Raw genomic sequence first — 21712 nt, forward strand, 5'->3', positions numbered from 1 at the left:
GGTATGACAGCTGCGTGGTCCCATGGGGTTTATACTTGCGTACTATTGTTTGTACAGATGAACGTGGTACCTTCAGGTGTTTGGAAATTGCTCCCAAGGATGAACCAGACTTGTGGAGGTCTACAATTTTTTTTCTGAGGTCTTGGCTGATTTCTTTTGATTTTCCCATGATGTCAAGCAAAGAGGCACTGAGTTTGAAGGTAGGCCTTGAAATACATCCACAGGTACACACCTCCAATTGACTCAAATGATGTCAATTAGCCTATCAGAAGCTTCTAAAGCCATGACATCATTTTCTGGAATTTTCCAAGCTGTTTAAAGGCACAATCAACTTAGTGTATGTAAAGTTCTGACCCACTGGAATTGTGATACAGTAAATTATAAGTGAAATAATCTGTCTGTAAACAATTGTTGGAAAAATTGCACAAAGTAGATGTCCTAACTGACTTGCCAAAACTATAGTTTGTTAACAAGAAATTTGTGGAGTGGTTGAAAAACGAGTTTTAATGACTCCAACTTAAGTGTATGTTAGCTTTCGACTTCAACTGTATATATATATATATATATATATGTATGTATGTATGTATGTATGTATGTTTGTGTATGTATGTATATTTATATATATATATATATTTGCGAGAAGAAAAAAACCATATGGGGGATTGGAAGTGATACAGACAATTACATTGATGGAAGTTACAATCTATCTGCAATATTAAAGCTGATCTACCCCCTAAAAAATAACAATTCACCAATTTATTGAGTACGTTTCGACCTGACAAAGATCCTTTCCGGATCGAAACGTTGTCAATAAAGCGGTGAATTGGGAGCTTAAAGAATGTGTGGGCCTCCTTTTTCTTTATTAGTATTCTTTATTAGCGCAGCACCTATGTTTTTAAGGATGTGCGTATGACCACAAACTTTTCCATATAGCTGACAACATCTTAACTTGAGCTAATTTGTATTCATTATTACAGGAAAATAAACTCACAACAAGATCAGTATTTACAATTTAAGGGCGAGTTAATTACAGAAAATAGCTTACGGTTGTCAACGTCTTGACTTTAGCTCATTTGTATTTGTTATTACAGGAAAATAAACACAATAAAAAAAAAAAACAACAAGATCATTATTTAAAAGTTAAGGTCGAGCTAAAAGCAGGGCATTCTACCAGATAATTTTGGAACTTGGACACTGTCTCGTTGGCCTAACGTTATATCCTAATTTGACTTTGGTGCAGGTCATGTTGTTCTTCACATTACTGTCTCTGGTAAACACACACTATATCAAATAAAATCCAAGTTTATTTGTCACATGCATAGGATACAGAAGTTGTAAACGGTACAGTGAAATGGTTACTTGCATAGTGTAGTCTTTTGTTTAGACAAAAGAAAGCTAATCAATTAACCATAATCCCAACTCATAACGGTACTACCCTGCATGAATCTGCTGGTAGCTAAAGCTAACCAACTAGCCAGCAAACATTAGCTAGCTAGCTAACAGTACGCTTTAACTTGCAATGAAAACGTCTTTGACAAACTAGAAACGCATAATATCTGAAAATGTAGCTAGCTAGACTCTCTTACCCGTATACATGGATGAACACTTCTCCCTCTCTGTCATGGATGCCATGATTGCCCTTAGTATGAAGATGTAATCCAGAGACAGGTGTTTTATACAATAGCCTTCTTCTGTGTGTACTCTTTTCGACTCACTCTGCATTATTTGCAATCAAACTCCAGAATTTTCTCCATCTCCTTAGCTTTCATACTCTGCTTCCACCGGCCATTCCAATTATTTCAAAACTCGGTCCTCCAGAAAGTGGAGAGCATTAGCAACACTTATGCAGTTCTTCGTGATGTCTTTCAAAATAGCCAAGTTAGAAAGGATTACCTACACATACTGAGCAGCTTGTTATAGACAGAAGCGTGCTACATGGCAGACCAATCCGAACTCATCTCTCGGCATGTCCAGCCCATCCATTATCTCAGCCAATCATGGCTATCTCAGCCACATATAGCTGGAACATTAACTTTCAAGATATCCAAATATAACATTATCTATAGTATAAGCAATGCAGTAATCTTCATATACTGTTATACAATGGCCCTTCGCTATGCCCCACCCCAGGATTTTGGTCAACCAATCACAACCATCCAATAGATAGCAACTGTAGTCTAGTCTGACTCCACCTCAGACAAGCTCACGTTTAAATCACATGAAAGCAAGTGAGGGCTATGGCAAAAACTGAGTTTTCAAAAAAAAAAAAAAGGCTAAATAATTGAACAGTGCACCACCAGGAGTACCTGCTACTGTGATTCCTGAATTGATGGAGAATTTTTCAAATCCAAAATTATACTTTTGTTATATTGTTTGCTAGCTCAGCTGGTTAGCTAGCTCTGTCTCATTTGACTACCAAACATTGATAAGGCTAGCTAGCTACCACTTAATATAACTTGTTTTCTCAAAATGTATGTTAGCTAGCTAATTTAGCAATGTTATGAATACAACTCCCATCTGCTGTCGACATCAGGATACTAGTTAGCTCCAAAGTGGTTATAGCGTTGACTGCATGCTGACAGTGAATTCAGAGCCATTCAGTGGTTAGCTACGCTACAAACATCATTTTACCAGGTTCCAGTGACACAATTGTAATGACCATTTGTGCGTGCGTGTGTTTTGTTCGTGCGTAATTACATTGGAGAGGGTTGGTTCTGGGATTGAAAATGGAAAAACTGTAATTCTGCATCCAAGTTTATTTCTGTCCCTGCACAGTGAATGGGAAAGGCTATCTGTGCACTCTCATTAAAACACACACACACACACACCATGCCTTTTAATATCAACCAAACCACGCCTTCCCTCTCCTCTCGCTGGTTAACAAACCCACAACGGAACGGAATCCCATAAATTACAACTCTTCAGAACCACTCCCTCACCACTGAACGTGATTCTTTCTGCTCCTGTCCTGTACATAGCACCATATGTCCTGCTGTATGTATTCATATCCCAGTGATTTCACAGCAGAGTTATGCACCGAGCCAAAATATGTCCTAAATATATGTTTTTGAGGGATGTTGTTTCTGTACATACAAGTCAGTTCCGTTCACATAACTCTCATACAAGTTCACACGCTGAGATTAGGTCATTTTGTAACATAACCTCAACCATTTGTCGACAGCATTTTTGACCCCTCTGAACATTCCTCTAACAGGTCACATGACCTCTGTGTCCTGGGGTGCGTTCAGTTCGCTTCAACGTTTGCTATGTTGCATGACGGTTTGTACTTGTCACGCCCTGGCCTATAGAACTCTAGCTAGTTTGGTCAGGGTGTGAATTTCTAGGTTTGTATTTCTATGTTTGGCCGGGTGTGGTTCCCAATCAGAGGCAGCGGTCGCTCGTTGTCTCTGATTGGGGATCATACTTAGGCAGCCAGTTTTCCTGCCTGTGTTGTGGGTTTTTGTTGTGTTCCTGTTTTAGGCTTGTGTGTTAGCCTTTGGATCGTCACAGTTAAGTTTTGTTAGTTTGGTTACTGTGTGTTTATTCTTTAATAAACATGTACGCCTTTCACGCTGCACCTTGGTCCGTCCCGTTCCTTAACGTATGTGACAGAAAAACCCACCACCAATGGACCAAGCAGCGTGCCCAGGAGGAGCAGAGAGGATGGACCTGGCGGGAGATAAGAGAGGATCTGGCAAGGCAAATGGAGGCCCTAAAAGGGATCAGGGTGGAGAGACAGCCCCAATATTTTTTTTTGGGGGGGCTAAAAGGGTGGTCGGGGAGCGACAGAGAGGAGCCTCGACCACTGCACTCGTGGGGGCTCAAGGAGGAGTCCTCACTGGAGGAGGACGGGGCGCGGAGTGTAAAGGACGGAGACAGTCATAGACCTCCAGCGCCGGTTCCCAGTCCGGTACGCCCCGTACCTGCTCTCCGCACCAAGCCAGTGGTGCGTGTTCCCAGTCTGGCCCGGCCTGTTCCTGCTCCCCGCACCAAGCCAGTGGTGCGCGTCGCCAGTCCGGCCCGGCCTGTTCCTGCTCCTCGCACCAAGCCAGTGGTGCGCGTCGCCAGTCCGGCCCGGCCTGTTCCTGCTCTCGCACCGGGCCAGTGGTGCGCGTCGCCAGTCCGGCCCGGTCTGTTCCTGCTCCTCGCACCAAGCCAGTGGTGCGCGTCGCCAGTCCGGCCCGGCCTGTTCCTGCTCCTCGTACCAAGCCAGTGGTGCCCGTCGCCAGTCTGGCCTGTTCCTGCTCCTTGCACCAAGCCAGTGGTGCGCGTCGCCAGTCCGTCCCGGTCTGTTCCTGCTCCTCGCACCAAGCCATTGGGGCGCGTCGCCAGTCCGGCCCGGCCTGTTCCTGCTCGTCGCACCAAGCCAGTGGGGCGCGTCGCCAGTCCGGCACGGCCCGTGCCCGTTCCACCGGTGCCTGGTCCGGCACAGGTCAGCGGCTCCACTCCGGAGCCAGAGCAGTCCGCTCCACCGGTGCCTGATCCAGCTCCGGTCAGCGGCGCAACGCTGGAGCCAGAGCAGTCCGCTCCACCGGTGCCGGAGCCGCCACCGAGGCTGGAAGCCCACCCGGACACTCCCCTATTCAGTCAGGTTTGTGCGGTCGGAGTACGCACCTTTGGGGGGGGGTACTGTCACGCCCTGGCCTATAGAACTCTAGCTAGTTTGGTCAGGGTGTGAATTTCTAGGTTTGTATTTCTATGTTTGGCCGGGTGTGGTTCCCAATCAGAGGCAGCGGTCGCTCGTTGTCTCTGATTGGGGATCATATTTAGGCAGCCAGTTTTCCTGCCTGTGTTGTGGGTTTTTGTTGTGTTCCTGTGTTAGGCTTGTGTGTTAGCCTTTGGACCGTCACGGTTAAGTTTTGTTATTTTGGTTACTGTGTTGTGTGTTTATTCTTTAATAAACATGTACGCCTTTCACGCTGCACCTTGGTCCGTCCTGTTCCTTAACGTACGTGACAGTACTGAACGACACGTTTCCCCAAAATGGTGCGCACTGTTCTTCAACAGCCTTTGAGGTGTGTTTAATCCCGTTTGGTGGGTGTGGTGAGGTGTGGCCTGATCAAGATGGGCGTGACCATAGGAAATCGAAAAACTCATGCAGCACACCATATGGTAACTGCCTTTTGGGCCACCAAAATCACAATGTTTTTCAACTAGTCGCTCAGTACACTACCGTTTCCATTTAATTCAATGTTGCACAACGTTCTTCATACTGAACGCAACCCTGTACTTGCCGAATGCTAATCTGACCTCTGGTAACCTTTCAACCTGTGGAGGAGGTTGTGGCCTTGGCAATCACCGTGGGGCAACCAAGGCAGTGTGATATGTAGCTATATGTAACATTCACTTAGATATACTGTATCCAGCCCAGCTCTAACAACTGATTCAACTAATTAACTAGTCATGGTCTTCACTCTTCAGTTAGAATAAAGTTTGTTAGTTGACCAACCCTGGCGTACGTTTACCAAAAATGATGGATACATTCAGCCAACCACTCAGCCTAATGACCACATCACCAAACCTTCCACCGTCTGTCTGGGTGAAGTCAGTGGTGACCTTCATCTAATGATTCTGACCCCTTCTGGAATGCAGGGCTTGACCCTTAACCCCTGAGAGGACGATAAGAGGTCCCTGGCGCTGATAGCAGCTCAAACACACACATACACAGCGTGGCTCTCACAGCGTAAACATTAGCGCTGACATACAAAGCCATTGCCAGTGATAAACCAGCCTGCCACAGATAAACACTTTCCTCCACTATCCTCCTTCTTCTAAACGGTCAACATTAGCCTGCCTTTGTTGGCTACTTGTCTGGACCGTCCTAACAGAGAGCAAGTGTGGTCATGCATACCTGGCTGGATGAAAACCTCTGTGGTCGCTCTGCTGTCAGTGACATGCCAGGACAGATAGGGTGACGGCTTTGTTTTGTGTAGCAATAGCAATTTAGAGGGAATTTCCTGAACTTTCCAGTGCATCCCCCCAGCCCCAATTTAATTCCTACCTTGCTCCAGCCTATAAATGTCCCAAAACCAATTATTCCATTACCTCGTTAATTGGTTAATTCCAATCTGTGGCTCAGGGGCTGCTCTCTTACAGTAAACATAGGACCCCCTGGCTCACATTTAGTCAACTAAATCACATCAGACCCCCTGGCTCACATTTAGTCAACTAAATCATCACATGCACAACAGGTCCTGGGTTTTATGAACATATCCCCTGTTCAGCTTATCCGTCTCCTCTCTAACACCAGGTTGAACCCTCTGTGAAACCAAAACCATTCCACCCCTAGGGGACAACTTATACCGGTCCTCTCTGGTCTGGTCACACACGTACACACACACATATACATGGATGCTCTCTACCAACAAGCACAGTCAGTTATTAGGGTAGTCAGCTCTCTGGGTAGTTTAGTTAATCAGATTAGCTGGGGGAGGGGTGTGTGTGTGTGTGTGTGTGTGTGTGTGTGTGTGTGTGTGTGTGTGTGTGTGTGTGTGTTGGTGTGTGTGTGTGTGTGTGTGTGTGTGTGTGTGTGTGTGTGTGTGTGTGTGTGTGTGTGTGTGTGTGTGTGTGTGTGTGTGTGTGTGTGTGTGTGTGTGTGTGTGTGTGTGTGTGTGTGTGTGTGTGTGTGTGTGTGTGTGTGCGTGTGTGTGTGTGTGTGTGTGTCCACAGGAGAGCAGATGTGAAAGGCAGACAGGCTAAGACCGTCTGACTCTCCCTGTCCCTGTGTTTCTGACTGACTGTCTGTCCCTCTGTGTCTCTGTCTATGACTGTCGGTCAGACTGCCTGCCTGTGTCCCTCTATCTGTCCGTCTCTCTGTAGGTCTGTCTGTAAGAGGCTAATCCATAGTAACCCATAGTTGTCTCTTTGTGTATCTGCCCCACCTCTATGGTCACTTCAATCACAAACCCTGTCTTTCATTTTTAATTTCTCCCTCTGTCTGTCTCTACAAGTCTCTCTTCCAAATCTCCTATAACTTTAGAGAAACCTAAAGAGACCAAGAGAGATGTAGAGACTGTGGCAGAGTAATGTTGAAATTTCCGCCTTTCATTTTATTCCTGGTATTTGTCACTGGGGATTCAGACTAGCAATGATTAAGGGAAAAATGTCCTTATTTTTGTGACTGAGACAGGGAGTCAGAGCTTCCCAGAGTGGAGGGTTCCCATTCCCAAAGCGGATGCTGTCTGTCTGTCGGGTCCCAGCATCTTCTCTCTGCCCAAACCCTCAACTACCACATCTAAACCTTTAATCACCTCCTGTCTGTCAGCCAGGCCAACCTCTCTGAGAAGTGTGTGTGTGTGTGTGTGTGTGTGTGTGTTTATGTGTGTGTGTCATCAGATCTAAGGTCAAAGTTAAGACCCAATTCTGTACCATCAACCCATTTGATAGTAAGGGGGTGGGTGTAGAGGGAGGTTTTAATAAGATAAAATGTCGTATTTTATGTGGCAGGTATTTGAGAAACATGCTATCTTGTTTTAATAATTGCTTATAAGCAATAAGATGAGATAAGATAAGATGCCAGCAGTTGGTTTATATAGAGAGAATGTCAGGCTTGGAAAAAATACCAGTCAATAGTCATTTTCTCTCACCAGGTTTGATTTCCAAACACTCGCCAGACCTGGTCGGAGAATGGCCTTAATGCCTCACTTCAAAGTTAAACGTCATATGACATTAATCAAATCCATCAGTTCACACGAGCGCCATAGCAGACCAGCAGACGGCGACGATCAAAGGGACTAACTGGCCTTATCACCAGTCACGTGCTAATGTTTTGGAGACAGTAGTGTCATTTATCACATAGTGTATTAAATGCCACAGTTAGTTTAGTATTGTTTTACAGTTATAAATTAATTGATCAAATCATATTGTAGGCCATGATTATACTGTACTGAAACAGGCAGGGAGTGCGGCGCTAACCCTAAACCTTCTGGCCCATAGCCCATGAGTCTATATAAGCGCTTATAAACCAGGGTCGCTACACAACTTCCTCCTTTCAAAGAGCGCGTCCTCACGCTAGACCTCACAGGACACTGTCTTACAGTGCATTTCCACATAACACATGGAGGGAAGCAGAGTGGGCGGACTGTTCGTCGACGCGAGCATTGGCGAGGGAGGGTCCAAAGTTGGAAAGCTGAACTTTATGCAAATATGCCACGATATTGCAACGCTATTAACCAATCGAAGCTCACTATAGCTTCCAGACCCTACTGGATTGGCTGTTGATACCTAGCACTATTTAGCCTGCTTGCTAGCACCCACATTTTTTATTTTTGTATTTAACCTTTATTTAACTAGGCAATTCAGTTAAGATCAAATTCTTATTTACAATGACGGACTACACCGGCCCAACCCGGACATTTTAGTAATTTAGCAGACGCTCTTATCCAGAGCAACTTACAGTTAGTGAGTGCATACATTTTTTCATACTAGCCCCCCGGGGGAATCGACCAACTGAGCTACACGAGGCCCATGAGGGTAAAGCTAGCGTGGTTAACCAAATGATCGTGTTATGTGGAAATGCACTGTTAGGAACACGCTCACCGGCCAAGCACACACACTTTTGTGGATGCGAGGTCCAATCACTTCTGGCACAAGTGTAATGACACAGGCAGGGAGTGCGGCGCCAACCCTCAAACTTCTGTCCCGTAGCACTGCGGAAATCGACTGTGCCACGAAAGCATGCTCCAGTGGCAGAGTCGATATCCGCACTTATAAACGAGGGCCACTGCAACATAAAATAATAATATATGCCATTTAGCAGACGCGTTTATCCAAAGCGACTTACAGTCATGCGTGCATACATTCATATATGAAAAGCTATGAAAAGCTGTGTGGAAAAATATATGTGAATGTGTGAAATATATGTAGATTACAGCAATTATCATCAAGTGGAAGTTGGAAGAGTTGTATTTGAGTGTTTCAGTGAAAGGTTAGTGAGGGAGGCCTTGTTTCTCCAGATGTTTAGTTAATTTCATTCCGATCTCCTTTGCATTAGTGTAGCCTTTTCTGTAGCCTGTCAACTATGTGTCTGTCTATCCCTGTTCTCTCCTCTCTGCACAGGCCATACAAACCTCTCTAACCTGGTGGTCCCTGCATGCACCACCCACGTGGAGTTCCAGGTCTCCGCCAGCCTCTGGAACTGCCGTACTGCGGCCAACAAGGCAGAGTTTATCTAAGCCAATGCTACCCTCCAGTCCCTCGACTTCTTGGCGCTGACGGAAACATGGATTACCACAGAAAACACTGCTACTCCTACTGCTCTCTCCTCGTCTGACCATGTGTTCTCGCATACCCCGAGAGCATCTGGTCAGCGGGGCGGTGGCACAGGAATCCTCCTATCTCCCAAGTGGACATTCTCTCTTTCTCCCCTGACCCATCTGTCCATCTCCTCATTTGAATTCCGTGCTGTCACAGTCACTAGCCCATTGAAGCTTAACATCCTTATCATTTATCGTCCTCCAGGTTCCCTTGGAGAGTTCATCAATGAGCTTGACGCCTTGATAAGTTCCTTTCCTGAGGATGGCGCACCCCTCACAGTTCTGGACCATTTCCGGAGACCTTCTCCCTTACCTCACCTCACCTCGCTCATCAACTCATCGTTGACCACTGGCTATGTCCCTTCCGTCTTCAAGAGAGTGAGAGTTGCACCCCTTCTCAAAAAACCTACACTCGATCCCTCCGATGTCAACAACTACAGACCAGTATCCCTTCTTTCTTTTCTCTCCAAAACTCTTGAGCGTGCCGTCTTTAGCCAACTCTCTTGTTATCTCTCTCAGAATGACCTTCTTGATCCAAACCAGTCAGGTTTCAAGACTAGTCATTCAACTGAGACTGCTCTTCTCTGTGTCACGGAGGCTCTCCGCACTGCTAAAGCTAACTCTCTCTCCTCGGCTCTCATCCTTCTAGACCTATCTGCTGCCTTTGATACTGTGAACCATCAGATCCTCCTCTCCACCCTCTCCGAGTTGGGCATCTCCGGTGCGGCTCACTCTTGGATTGCGTCCTACCTCACAGGTTGCTCCTACAAGGTGGCGTGGCGAGAATCTGTCTCCGCACCACGTGCTCTCACCACTGGTGTCCCCCAGGGCTCAGTTCTAGGCCCTCTCCTATTCTCTCTATACACCAAGTCACTTGGCTCTGTCATATCCTCACATGGTCTCTCCTAACATTGCTACGCAGACGACACACAATTAATCTTATCCTTTCCCTCTTCTGATAACCAGGTGGCGAATCGCATCTCTGCATGTCTGGCAGACATATCAGTGTGGATGACGGATCACCACCTCAAGCTGAACCTCGGCAAGACGGAGCTGCTCTTCCTCCCGGGGAAGGACTGCCTGCTCCATGATCTCGCCATCACGGTTGACAACTCTGTTGTGTCGTCCTCCCAGAGTGCAAAGAACCTTGGCGTGACCCTGGACAACACCCTGTTGTTCTCCGCTAACATCAAAGCGGTGACCCGATCCTGTAGGTTCATGCTCTACAACATTCGCAGAGTACGACCCTACCTTACACAGGAAGCGGCACAGGTCCTAATCCAGGCACTTGTCATCTCCCGTCTGGATTACTGCAACTCGCTGTTGGCTGGGCTCCCTGCCTGTGCTATTAGACCCCTACAACTCATCCAGAACGCTGCAGCCCGACTGGTGTTCAACCTTCCCAAGTTCTCTCACGTCACCCCGCTCCTCCGCACACTCCACTGGCTTCCAGTTGAAGCCCGCTTCTGCTACAAGACCATGGTGCTTGCCTACAGAGCTGTGAGGGGAACGGCACCTCCGTATCTTCAGGCTCTGATCAGTCCCTACACCCAAACGAGGGCATTGCGTTCATCCACCTCTGGCCTGCTGGCCCCCCTACCTCTGCGGAAGCACAGTTCCCGCTCAGCCCAGTCAAAACTGTTCGCTGCTCTGGCACCCCAATGGTGGAACAAGCTCCCTCACGACGCCAGGACAGCGGAGTCACTCACCACCTTCCGGAGACACTTGAAACCCCACCTCTTTAAGGAATACCTGGGATAGGATAAAAGTAATCCCTCTACCCTCCCCCTACCCCACCCCCCAAAAAATGTTTTTTAATAAATTACTTTTTTGTTATATTTTTTTGTTGATATATTGTAAAGTGGTTGTCCCACTGGCTATCATAAGGTGAATGCACCAATTTGTAAGTCGCTCTGGATAAGAGCATCTGCTAAATGACGAAAATGTAAATGTAAAATTTAATATATTTTTCCACACATCTTTTCAAAGCAAAATTGGCATGTATCCAGGGTCGTAGCCGGCAGCGACCGGGAGACCCATGGGGTGGCGCACAATTGGCCCAGCGTTGTACAGGGTAGGGGAGGGAATGGCCGGCAGGGATGTAACTCAGTTGGTAGAGCATGGCGTTTGCAACGCCAGGGTTGTGGGTTCGATTCCCACGGGGGGCCAGTATGAAAAATAAAAAATTACGTATGCACTCACTAACTGTAAGTCGCTCAGGAAAAGAGCGTCTGCTAAATGACTAACATGTAAAATGTAGACAGGTCGTTTGAAAGCAAACAGACCAACTCCATTGGGTGTGCATACAGTGGGGTGGACTGTGTCATGGCTATGGAGAAAAATCATGCTTCGGAAATTATTTTACATTAGTCATGTTATTCTTGGCATGCGGAGCACATTCCTTCACCTGGTCTGCTAACTGTTTTCATGTGATTCCTGAGCAAGAACAGTTACCACCTCTATTAGTGCTCATTTTCAGGTTAGGAACAAGCGGCGCTAGGACCTCCCTCAGCTCAGACTGTAGAGGCAAATTTACACATGGGGTGTATTCATTACGTCTTGCAATGGAAACCGTTCACCGTTTAAGAACCAAACAGAAGAACCAAAGGGACCTAAATTAATTTGTCCAATAGAAACTGTCGTTTTAGTTGCAAAACATTTTCCGTTTGGCGTAAACAGTTTCCGTTGTACCCCTGGGTTTGAGCTGAAATGACTACAGCGCTTCAGACCGAATGTTGAAAGGGACGAGAGAGGATTGTCTATCAGTGCGTTCTGTGAGCTCTCAGTAAAGAACTCAGTCCAGGTTTATTTAACGCGTTTTGTTTCCTTTTTATCCATTCTATTGGCGTGAATGATGGATTTCCAACCGCTTTGTCTCTTTATTCATTTGATGCTGTCGCTGGATAACTTTGGATGCAATGGGAATAGGAATACGTGCGCTGTGGTCTGAGGCAGAAGGCAGCAGACTCGGTGTCGATCTACTGTAGTAGCCTTGATGGAAACCATGTCTCCCCAGCAGGGAACTATCGGACAGAATAGGTCTGGCTCTTTGACAGGGAACTGCAAATTATGTGCGCTGCCAGACAGCAAAAAGGTAACTAGAGAATTTTGGATTTTGGATTTACATTATAACGTATTATTGTGCCATTCTGTAGTGGGTGTGGATAGTATTGATCTTCTTTTGGGGTTGTTACTGGGTTTGCCACTTGCTCTATATGGTATATCGCCAGGTAGCATGCCATGCATGTTGTATTGTTGGCAAAGTATAGGCTAAATGGGATTTCATATGATCACTTGGCTTCCAGCCTATTTTAGGTTGTGTGCATTATACACAGATGCTATTGAGAGTTACTGGTCATGTTTGAAGTTGAGGGTATGTTATCATCTATGATTCCTGCTGGTTCAATCTGGGTCTTCTCTTTGTGCCACTTGGATGGATTCCTGCACTTTAACCTTTAATATTATTTCATACTTAATAGTGTTTATTTTTGGTGTATTTCATAATATCAGACAGCTGCTGGATAATTATATTATGGTTACTAATGCGTTCTAAGAAAAAAAATGTGTAGCCTAATGCAGGCTAATTTAAAATTGATTGGGCTAAATGTTATTCAATTTGTGGAAATGCATGTGTAAAATTAAGTCATGCCACCCACTGAAAATGTTGGCAAGCAATTAGGTAATAAATAGACCTAGATAAAAAAAATAAAGATATCATATTCGGCAGAATGTTTCACATCCATTTTTATCTATATTTTCCTGTGTGACAGCTGTGAGTCTCCTTCTCAAATTTTGATGAGCTACAGATAGGTAATGTTTAAAATATGGAAGCAAATGAACTATGCGTCATGCTGATAATCTGCTCTCAGATCACAAATCAATAGGGAATGATAGTCACCAGACAGACAACAGTCACGCTGTACTTGAGCGGCTACGTGCACACTGGGAGCAGAGGCAATGGATTGACCTACTGTCTGTCTGTTTTTTGGCCCATCCGTCGCCCCACTCAGCATACAATCCCATTTAGTTTTGTTAATGTTAATTCACATAAATAATTCACATAATTCATGGAATACATATTGCTTTAGACTTGCAATATAGCTTCAGTTTAAGTGCAAATATCACGATGTTGCCTTCAACATAGCTACTCTGCGGCGTTATAAGTACACTTATTTCCCTACAATCCTAACACATATTTGTAGTATAGTATGCTATTTCAATAAACGTGTTGCCTTACTATTGCTAATAATACATTCTGAGCCCACAAAAATTAATTAATGAAATGAAGTTCTAGTAAACAGCGCCTCCATCCTACTCCTGTTTGGAATATGTAACTGCACTCTGAAAGTATGAGGTCAGTGGAAAGCTTGCCTTTACAGTAGTTTTACTGGAGTGGAGGGAACCCTGCTCTAGTCCTTCACTACATATAACCTATAAAAGTCCATACGGATGTAGGATCTTAATTTGATCACACTGTTGCAGGATAACTTTTAAACTTGTAGTGTATTTGAGGTCTTAAAAAGGCTTCTGAAGTTTGTTATTTCCACTTTGAAATCTCAGACTTGATGTTCGAAAAATGTATCAACCCCTAAAAAAATGTCCAGTAATTATAATCCACATAATAATTCACATTTCCTGTTGCTGCAGGATTGTTTTTCTGCTGTAGCAAACTGGCTCAAATTAAGATCCAACATCTGTAGTAGGAAGAATCAAGCCAAACTGTTCTCTGATAACATATATTTTTATGAGGGAAGTTCTCAGTTTATCCCTAATGCCCTCTAAATGCGTGCAACCAATGAAAAAGGATCCTTTGGAAAGGTCCATACAGCTTGTCCTCATGATTGAGTTCACTTGGGGAATCAGTCAAACATTATGATCCACGAATGCTGATGGCTTTATTGAATATCGATTCATTGAGCTTAGCCACTGCATTGCAATGGCATCGTCTAAGAATTCTAAAACCAACCGCTAAGTTGCAGCTCTTCATGTAGCATCATGTAACATGTTGTGCAATGGTATAATATGGTCTCCAGCCTGACCAAGCTACTTTGAGAGTGAAACTTTGTTCCATAGTGATTAGGTTTGCCATATTAAATTATGTGCTGAGAAATCATAGGGGAAAACAGGGAATTTGCTGACTTCAAGGGCAAGTTGAAAAGAGGTTGTTAAGCCAACCTTATTAGATTTTTGGCTGTGACTTTTCTCACGGACATCTGTTGAATGTACACCTCCTCTTTCCATGACAGACTGACAAGGTGAATCAAGGTGAAAGCTATGATCCCTTATTGAGATCACTTGTTAAATCCACTTCAATGAAGGCGAGGAAACAGGTTAAAGAAAGATTTTTAAGCCTTGAGACAATTGAGACATGGATTGTGTATGTGTGACATTCAGAGGGTGAATGGACAAGAGAAAATATTTAAGTGCCTTTGAACGGGATATGGTATTAGGTGCTAGGCAGACCGGTTTCTGTCAAGAACTGCAACGCTGCTGGGTTTTTCACACTCCACAGTTTCCCGTGTGTATCAGGAATGGTCCACCACCTAGAGGACATCCAGCCAATTTGAAGCAACTGTGGGATGCCTTGGAGTCAACATAGGCCAGCATCCCTGTGGAACGCTTTTGATTCCTTGTAGAGTCCATGCTCCGACAAATTGAGGCTGTTCTGAGGGAAAAAGGGGGTGCAACTCAATATTAGGAAGGTGTTCCTAATGTTTGATATACTCCGTGTATATACACTATATATAAAAAGGTACATGGACACCCCTTCAAATGAGTGGATTCTGCTATTTCAGCCACACCCGTTGCTGACAGGTGTATAAAGGTACATGGACACCCCTTCAAATTAGTGGATTCTGCTATTTCAGCCACACCCGTTACTGACAGGTGTATTCAGCCATGCAATCTCCATAGACAAACATTGACAATAGAATGGCCTTACTGAAGAGCTCAGTGACTTTCAACGTGGCACCTTCATAGGATGCCACCTTTCCAACAAGTCATTTTGTCAATTGTCTGCCCTACTAGAGCTGCCCCGGTCAACTGTAAGTGCTGTTATTGTGAAGTGGAAACGGCTAGGATCAACAACGGCTCAGCCGCAACGTGGTAGGCCACACAAGCACACAGAACGGGACAGCCAAGTGCTGAAGTGCGTAGCGTGTAAAAATCGTCTCTCCTCAGTTGCAACACTCACTACCGAGTTCCAAACTGCCTCTGGAAGCAACGTCAGCACAATAACTGTTCGTCGGGAGCTTCATGAAATGGGTTTCCATGGCCGAGCAGCCGCACACAAGCCTAAGATCACCATGCGCAATGCCAAGCGTTGTCTGGAGTGTTGTAAAGCTCGACGCCATTGGAGTCTGGAGCAGTGGAAACACGTTCTCTGGAGTGATGAATCACGCTTCACCATATGGCAGTCCAATGGATGAATCTAGGTTTGGAACTATACCTGCCCGAATGTATAGTGCCAACTGTAAAGTTAGGTGGAGGAGGGATAATGGTCTGGGGCTGTTTTTCATGGTTCGGGCTAGGCCCCTTAGTTCCAGTGAAGGGAAATCTTAACGCTACAGCATACAATTACATTCTAGACGATTCTGTGCTTCCAACTTTGTGGCAAAAGTTTGGGGAAGGCCCTTTCCTGTTTCAGCATGACAATGCCCCCGTGCAAAAAGCGAGGTACATACAGAAATGGTTTGTCGAGATTGGTGTGGAAGAACTTGTCTGGCCTGCACAGAGCCCTGACCTCAACCCCATTGAACACCTTTTAGGATGAATTGGATCGCCGACTGCGAGCCAGGCCTTATCGCCCAACGTCAGTGCCCGACCTCACTAATGCTCTTGTGGCTGAATGGAAGCAAGTCCCCACAGCAATGTTCCAACATCTAGTGGAAAGCCTTCCCAGAAGAGTGGAGGCTGTTTTAGCAGCAAAGGGGGGACCAACTCCATATTAATGCCCATGATTTTGGAATGAGCAGGTGTCCACATACCCTTGTAGTGTATGTTACCCAAGACACTGGCAGAGATTGTTTCACGAGTCACATGTTTTTTTGGGAGGCGTAAATAGATTGTGTTTAAATGAAATTCCTGTGGTGGCCTACTCAATTCCTGACATTGTGAGAGAGATTGTGATTTATGTAGAAACATCGACAGTACTTTCTTTCTCTCCCCTCCCCTCCTTAACCCCCATTAGACAGATATGTGGTTTATGACTAGCAGGGTGTGTTCCGGTATGACCTCTGTAAATATGACTACAGTAAATAACAATGGACTATATGAATAATGACTCACTAACTATGTGAACTATAGCCTATTCTGGAGTGAACACAGTATTCTCTCCCTCCCTCTTTTCTCTCCGTAGCAGATGAAGACCCTGGCCCATCGACGACAGTCCGCCCCCTCCCTGGTTATCAGCAAAGCACTTACCAAATCACGAAGCATGTCCAGGTACAGTAACAGCCTATCGGATACCTCTATTCAACTAACTGCTACCTATCACTACGTGTAGTCTCTATAGATAGTGCCCATAAATAGGGTCAGGAGTTTTTCCCAGATCATGAGTCAGATCAAATGGTCATGAACAAAAAGCACTGTTCGAGATTCAGCAATATTGTTTGCTCTCAACTCTTGACTTTGAAAGGGAAAGTAGGTCTGGGATCCACTCTAGGTGATTTATTATCTTTCTAGGGCATAGTGATATCATTCCCATCTTTCAGTACTGGCCTGACTTATGAGAAAGCACATTCCCTGCAGGCCAATGCAGAGGGAGAATTACCTATTTTTCACTATCCATCATTGTTAGTTCTGGGGGGGATTCTAAAGTGCAGCCATCAAAAGGTTTTTAATGTCTTTAGATTGAGGTGTGTGTGCTCACATGTGCGTCTCTGTGTTCATGAATCATGCTGAACCCCCCCACCCCCCACCCCCCCAACCCCCCACCCCCCTCCCTCCATGAACCTATGGAACAAATAATTTAGTTCCCCAGGAGACTTTAATTATAATTACAGCACTGCTAGGAAAATGTTTACACTTCAAACAAACACATTTCTCCAGTGTTAGAGAAGCTAGAGAAACCTTGTCCTGTCCTGGTGTTGTTTGACATGTTTATGTGTGTTCTAGTGCTGACTGCTTACCCAGTGATTTTAGGCTGAGTTGGAGCATGTTAAGTGTGAAGCTGGACCACTTAGGAGTGTTGAGCTGAACACTGTCGACGCTTTAATGGGTCATTGCCCTCGTGGTTGGAGGTATTGTGTGTCTGCGATAGTGTCTGTATGTGTGTGTTTGAATGTGTGTGTGCATGTATGTGTGTGTGTGTCTAGAGTTGCTGTGTGGCGACTTTGTCCTTTCGCTCAGGCACTTACGTCACCCCCTCCCCCGTCACCTCATCTAGAAGTCGCCTCATCCTGCTCCAGCTTTACGACTCCAGGGCTAAAGTCAGTCCCCACTGAGGAACAGTATAAGACAGGACACACTTCCACAGAGCACCCTGGCCTGTAGCAGTGAAATGGATATGGGAGGAGGGGGGTATTAGAAACTAAACGTAGTTTAAGCAATAATCATGACCCCGTTTTCCATGGCCACCAGCCACCATGTGTCATGTAGGAGATGCCCTGTTATGGATAGTTTTATAAGACAGGGCTTGACTTCTCTTATTATTTCTAATAGCCTGGCGTCCTCTCTACTACCTTCTACCACTGACGTTATATGACAGCTATATACAGTACATTGACTATGGTCATTGTCCACACTATATCTTATGTAGGTACAGTACATGGCTCCCTTTGTCCTTCCCTATGCTACCTCATCATTCTCAACAACCATGGCACCCTCCAGCACTCCTTCTACCCTATGTATGAGAGACAAAGTGTATTGCCATTGCTTTCCAAGAACCATGACGTGAGATTTGGAAAGAACACACTGGTGGTATTGTTATAAGACCATATCTCCTGCTTCAGGGTTCCACTCCATATCCCCTGCTACAGGGTTCCACTCCATATCCCCTGCTACAGGGTTCCACTCCATATCCCCTGCTACAGGGTTCCACTCCATATCCCCTGCTACAGGGTTCCACTCCATATCTCCTGCTACAGGGTTCCACTCCATATCCCCTGCTACAGGGGTCCACTCCATATCCCCTGCTACAGGGTTCCACTCCATATCCCCTGCTACAGGGTTCCACTCCATATCCCCTGCTACAGGGTTCCACTCCATATCCCCTGCTACAGGGTTCCACTCCATATCCCCTGCTACAGGGTTCCACTCCATATCCCCTGCTACAGGGTTCCACTCCATATCCCCTGCTACAGGGTTCCACTCCATATCTCCTGCTACAGGGTTCCACTCCATATCCCCTGCTACATTGGTCCATTCATCTCCCTTGCTACATTGGTCCACTCCATCTCCCCTGCTACATTGGTCCACTCCATCTCCCCTGCTACATTGGTCCATTCATCTCCCTTACTACATTGGTCCACTCCATCTCCCTTGCTACATTGGTCCACTCCATCTTCCTTGCTACATTGGTCCACTCCATCTTCCTTGCTACATTGGTCCACTCCATCTCCCCTGCTACATTGGTCCATTCATCTCCCTTGCTACATTGGTCCACTCCATCTCCCTTGCTACATTGGTCCACTCCATCTCCCTTGCTACATTGGTCCACTCCATCTTCCTTGTTACATTGGTCCACTCCTCCTCCTCCAAACACAGCGAGTTGAGTTGATGGCAAAGAGCTCGATTTTGGTCTCATCTGACCACAACACTTTCACCCAGTTCTCCCCTGAATCATTCAGATGTTCATTGGCAAACTTCAGACGGGACTGTATATGTGCTTTCTTGAGCAGGGGGACCTTGCGGGCGCTGCAGGATTTCAGTCCTTCACGGCGTAGTGTGTTACCAATTGTTTTCTTGGTGACTATGGTCCCAGCTGCCTTGAGATCATTGACAAGATCCTCCTGTGTAGTTATGGGCTGATTCCTCACCGTTCTCATGATCATTACAACTCCATGAGATTGACAGTTATTTTGTGTTTCTTCCATTTGCGAATAATCGCACCAACTGTTATCACCTTCTCACCAAGCTGCTTGGCGATGGTCTTGTAGACCATTCCAGCCTTGTGTAGGTCAACAATCTTGTCCCTGACATCCTTGGAGAGCTCTTTGGTCTTGGCCATGGTGGAGAGTTTGGAATCTGATTGATTGATTGCTTCTGTGGACAGGTGTCTTTTATACAGGTAACAAGCTGAGACTAGGAGCACTCCCTTTAAGAGTGTGCTCCTAATCTCAGCTCGTTACCTGTATAAAAGACACCTGGGAGCCAGAAATCTTTCTGATTGAGAGGGGGTCAAATACTTATTTCCCTCATTAAAATGCAAATCAATTTATAACATTTTTGACATGCGTTTTTCTGGATTTTGTTGTTGTTATTCTGTCTCTTACTGTTCAAATAAACCTACCATTAAAATTATAGACTGGTCATGTCTTTGTCAGTGGGCAAACGTACAAAATCAGCAGGGGATCAAATACTTTTTTCCCTCACTGTATATGGTAGAGAAAACACACACACACACACAGATTTTAACCAGAGCAAAGCAAGAGGACAGTGTCATATGTGTAACGTGTCTGTCTAGGGGAGGGTCACAGGGCTTAGAGAACATACAGTGCCTTGCAAAAGTATTCATCCCCTTGGCGTTTTTCCTATTTTATTGCATTACAACCTGTAATTTAAATTGATTTTTATTTGGATTTCATGTAATGGACATACACAAAATTGTCAAAATTGGTGAAGTGAAATGAAAGAAATAACTTGTTTCAAAAAATTCAAAAAAATGTATAACTGAAAAATGGTGCATGCATATGTATTCACCCCCTTTGCTATGAAGCCCCTAAATAAGTTCTGGTGCAACCAATTACCTTCAGAAGTCACATAATTAGTTAAATAAAGTCCACCTGTGTGCGATCTGTCACATGATCTCAGTATATATACACCTGTTCTGAAAGGCCCCAGAGTCTGCAACACCACTAAGCAAGGGGCACCACCAAGCATGCGGCATCGTGAAGACCAAGGAGCTCTCCAAACAGGTCAGGGACAAAGCTGTGGAGAAGTACAGATCAGGGCTGGGTTATAAAAAAATATCTGAAACTTTGAACATCCCACAGAGCACCATTAAATCCATTATTAAAAAATTGAAAGAATATGGCACCATAACAAACCTGCCAAGAGAGGGCCGCCCACCAAAACTCACGGACCAGGCAAGGAGGGCATTAATCAGAGAGACAACAAAGAGACCAAAGATAACCCTGAAGGAGTTGCAAAGCTCCACAGCAGAGATTGGAGTATCTGTCCATAGGACCACTTTAAGCTGTACACTCCACAGAGCTGGGCTTTACAGAAGAGTGGCCAGAAAAAAGCCATTGCTTAAAGAAAAAAATAAGCAAACACGTTTGGTGTTCGCCAAAAGGTATGTGGGAGACTCCCCAAACATATGGAAGAAGGTACTCTGGTCAGATGAGACTAAAATTGAGCTTTTTGGCCATCAAGGAAAACGCTATGTCTGGCGCAAACCCAATACCTCTCATCACCCCGAGAACACCATCCCTACAGTGAAGCATGGTGGTGGCAGCATCATGCTGTGGGGATGTTTTTCATCAGCAGGGACTGGGAAACTGGTCAGAATTGAAGGAATGATGGATGGCGCTAAATACAGGGAAATTCTTGAGGGAAACCTGTTTCAGTCTTCCAGAGATTTGAGACTGGGACGGAGGTTCACCTTCTAGCAGGACAATGACCCTAAGCATACTGCTAAATCAACACTTGAGTGGTTTAAGGGGAAACATTTAAATGTCTTAGAATGGCCTAGTCAAAGCCCAGACCTCAATCCAATTGAGAATCTGTGGTATGACTTAAAGATTGCTGTACACCAGCGGAACCCATTCAACTTGAAGGAGCTGGAGCAGTTTTGCCTTGAAGAATGGGCAAAAATCCCAGTGGCTAGATGTGCCAAGCTTATAGAAACACACCCCAAGAGACTTGCAGCTGGAATTGCTGCAAAAGGTGGCTCTACAAAGTATTTACTCTGGGGGGGTGAATAGTTATGCACGCTGTAGTTTTCACACATTTTTTTATTTTGCATCTTCAAAGTGGTAGGTATGTTGTGTAAATCAATTAATACAAACCACCAAAAAATCCATTTTAATTCCAGGTTGTAAGGCAACAAAATAGGAAAAATGCCATGGGGGGTGAATACTTTCGCATGCCACTTTATGTAGTGTGGAGATGAAGTAGGGTTTCTCTCTCTGTGTGTGTGTGTGTGTGTGTGTGTGTGGCATCTGAGGGACAGCTGTTCATCCAGCTGCTGTCCTCTTGGGGGTCTCTCCTTACAGATGTTCTCATCCACACCGGGGGGTGTTACAACACACACATCTGGACCAGGGTGACCTCATCTCCTGGCTGCAGCCCCCGGT

At 45.3% G+C, this 21712-nt stretch overlaps 1 protein-coding gene across 3 annotated transcripts in view; it reads left to right on the plus strand.

Annotated features, from left to right (window-relative positions):
- LOC121536870 (rho GTPase-activating protein 20-like) overlaps nucleotides 1-21712 on the plus strand; it is a 60105-nt gene that overhangs the window by 16571 nt on the left and 21822 nt on the right. Inside the window, exons 1-2 of one of the 3 annotated variants that reach the window (XM_045206627.1) lie at nucleotides 11796-12348; nucleotides 16612-16697. In XM_045206627.1, the coding sequence (XP_045062562.1) occupies nucleotides 12250-12348; nucleotides 16612-16697 (185 nt within the window). In that variant the 5' untranslated portion in view covers nucleotides 11796-12249. Of the gene's footprint in view, nucleotides 1-11795; nucleotides 12349-16611; nucleotides 16698-21712 lie in introns of those variants that run through there. The other 2 variants (XM_045206628.1, XM_041844477.2) reach the window with 2 other exon arrangements.

Source organism: Coregonus clupeaformis, chromosome 23 (genome assembly GCF_020615455.1).
Source record: "Coregonus clupeaformis isolate EN_2021a chromosome 23, ASM2061545v1, whole genome shotgun sequence".
Classification (NCBI taxonomy): domain Eukaryota; kingdom Metazoa; phylum Chordata; class Actinopteri; order Salmoniformes; family Salmonidae; genus Coregonus; species Coregonus clupeaformis.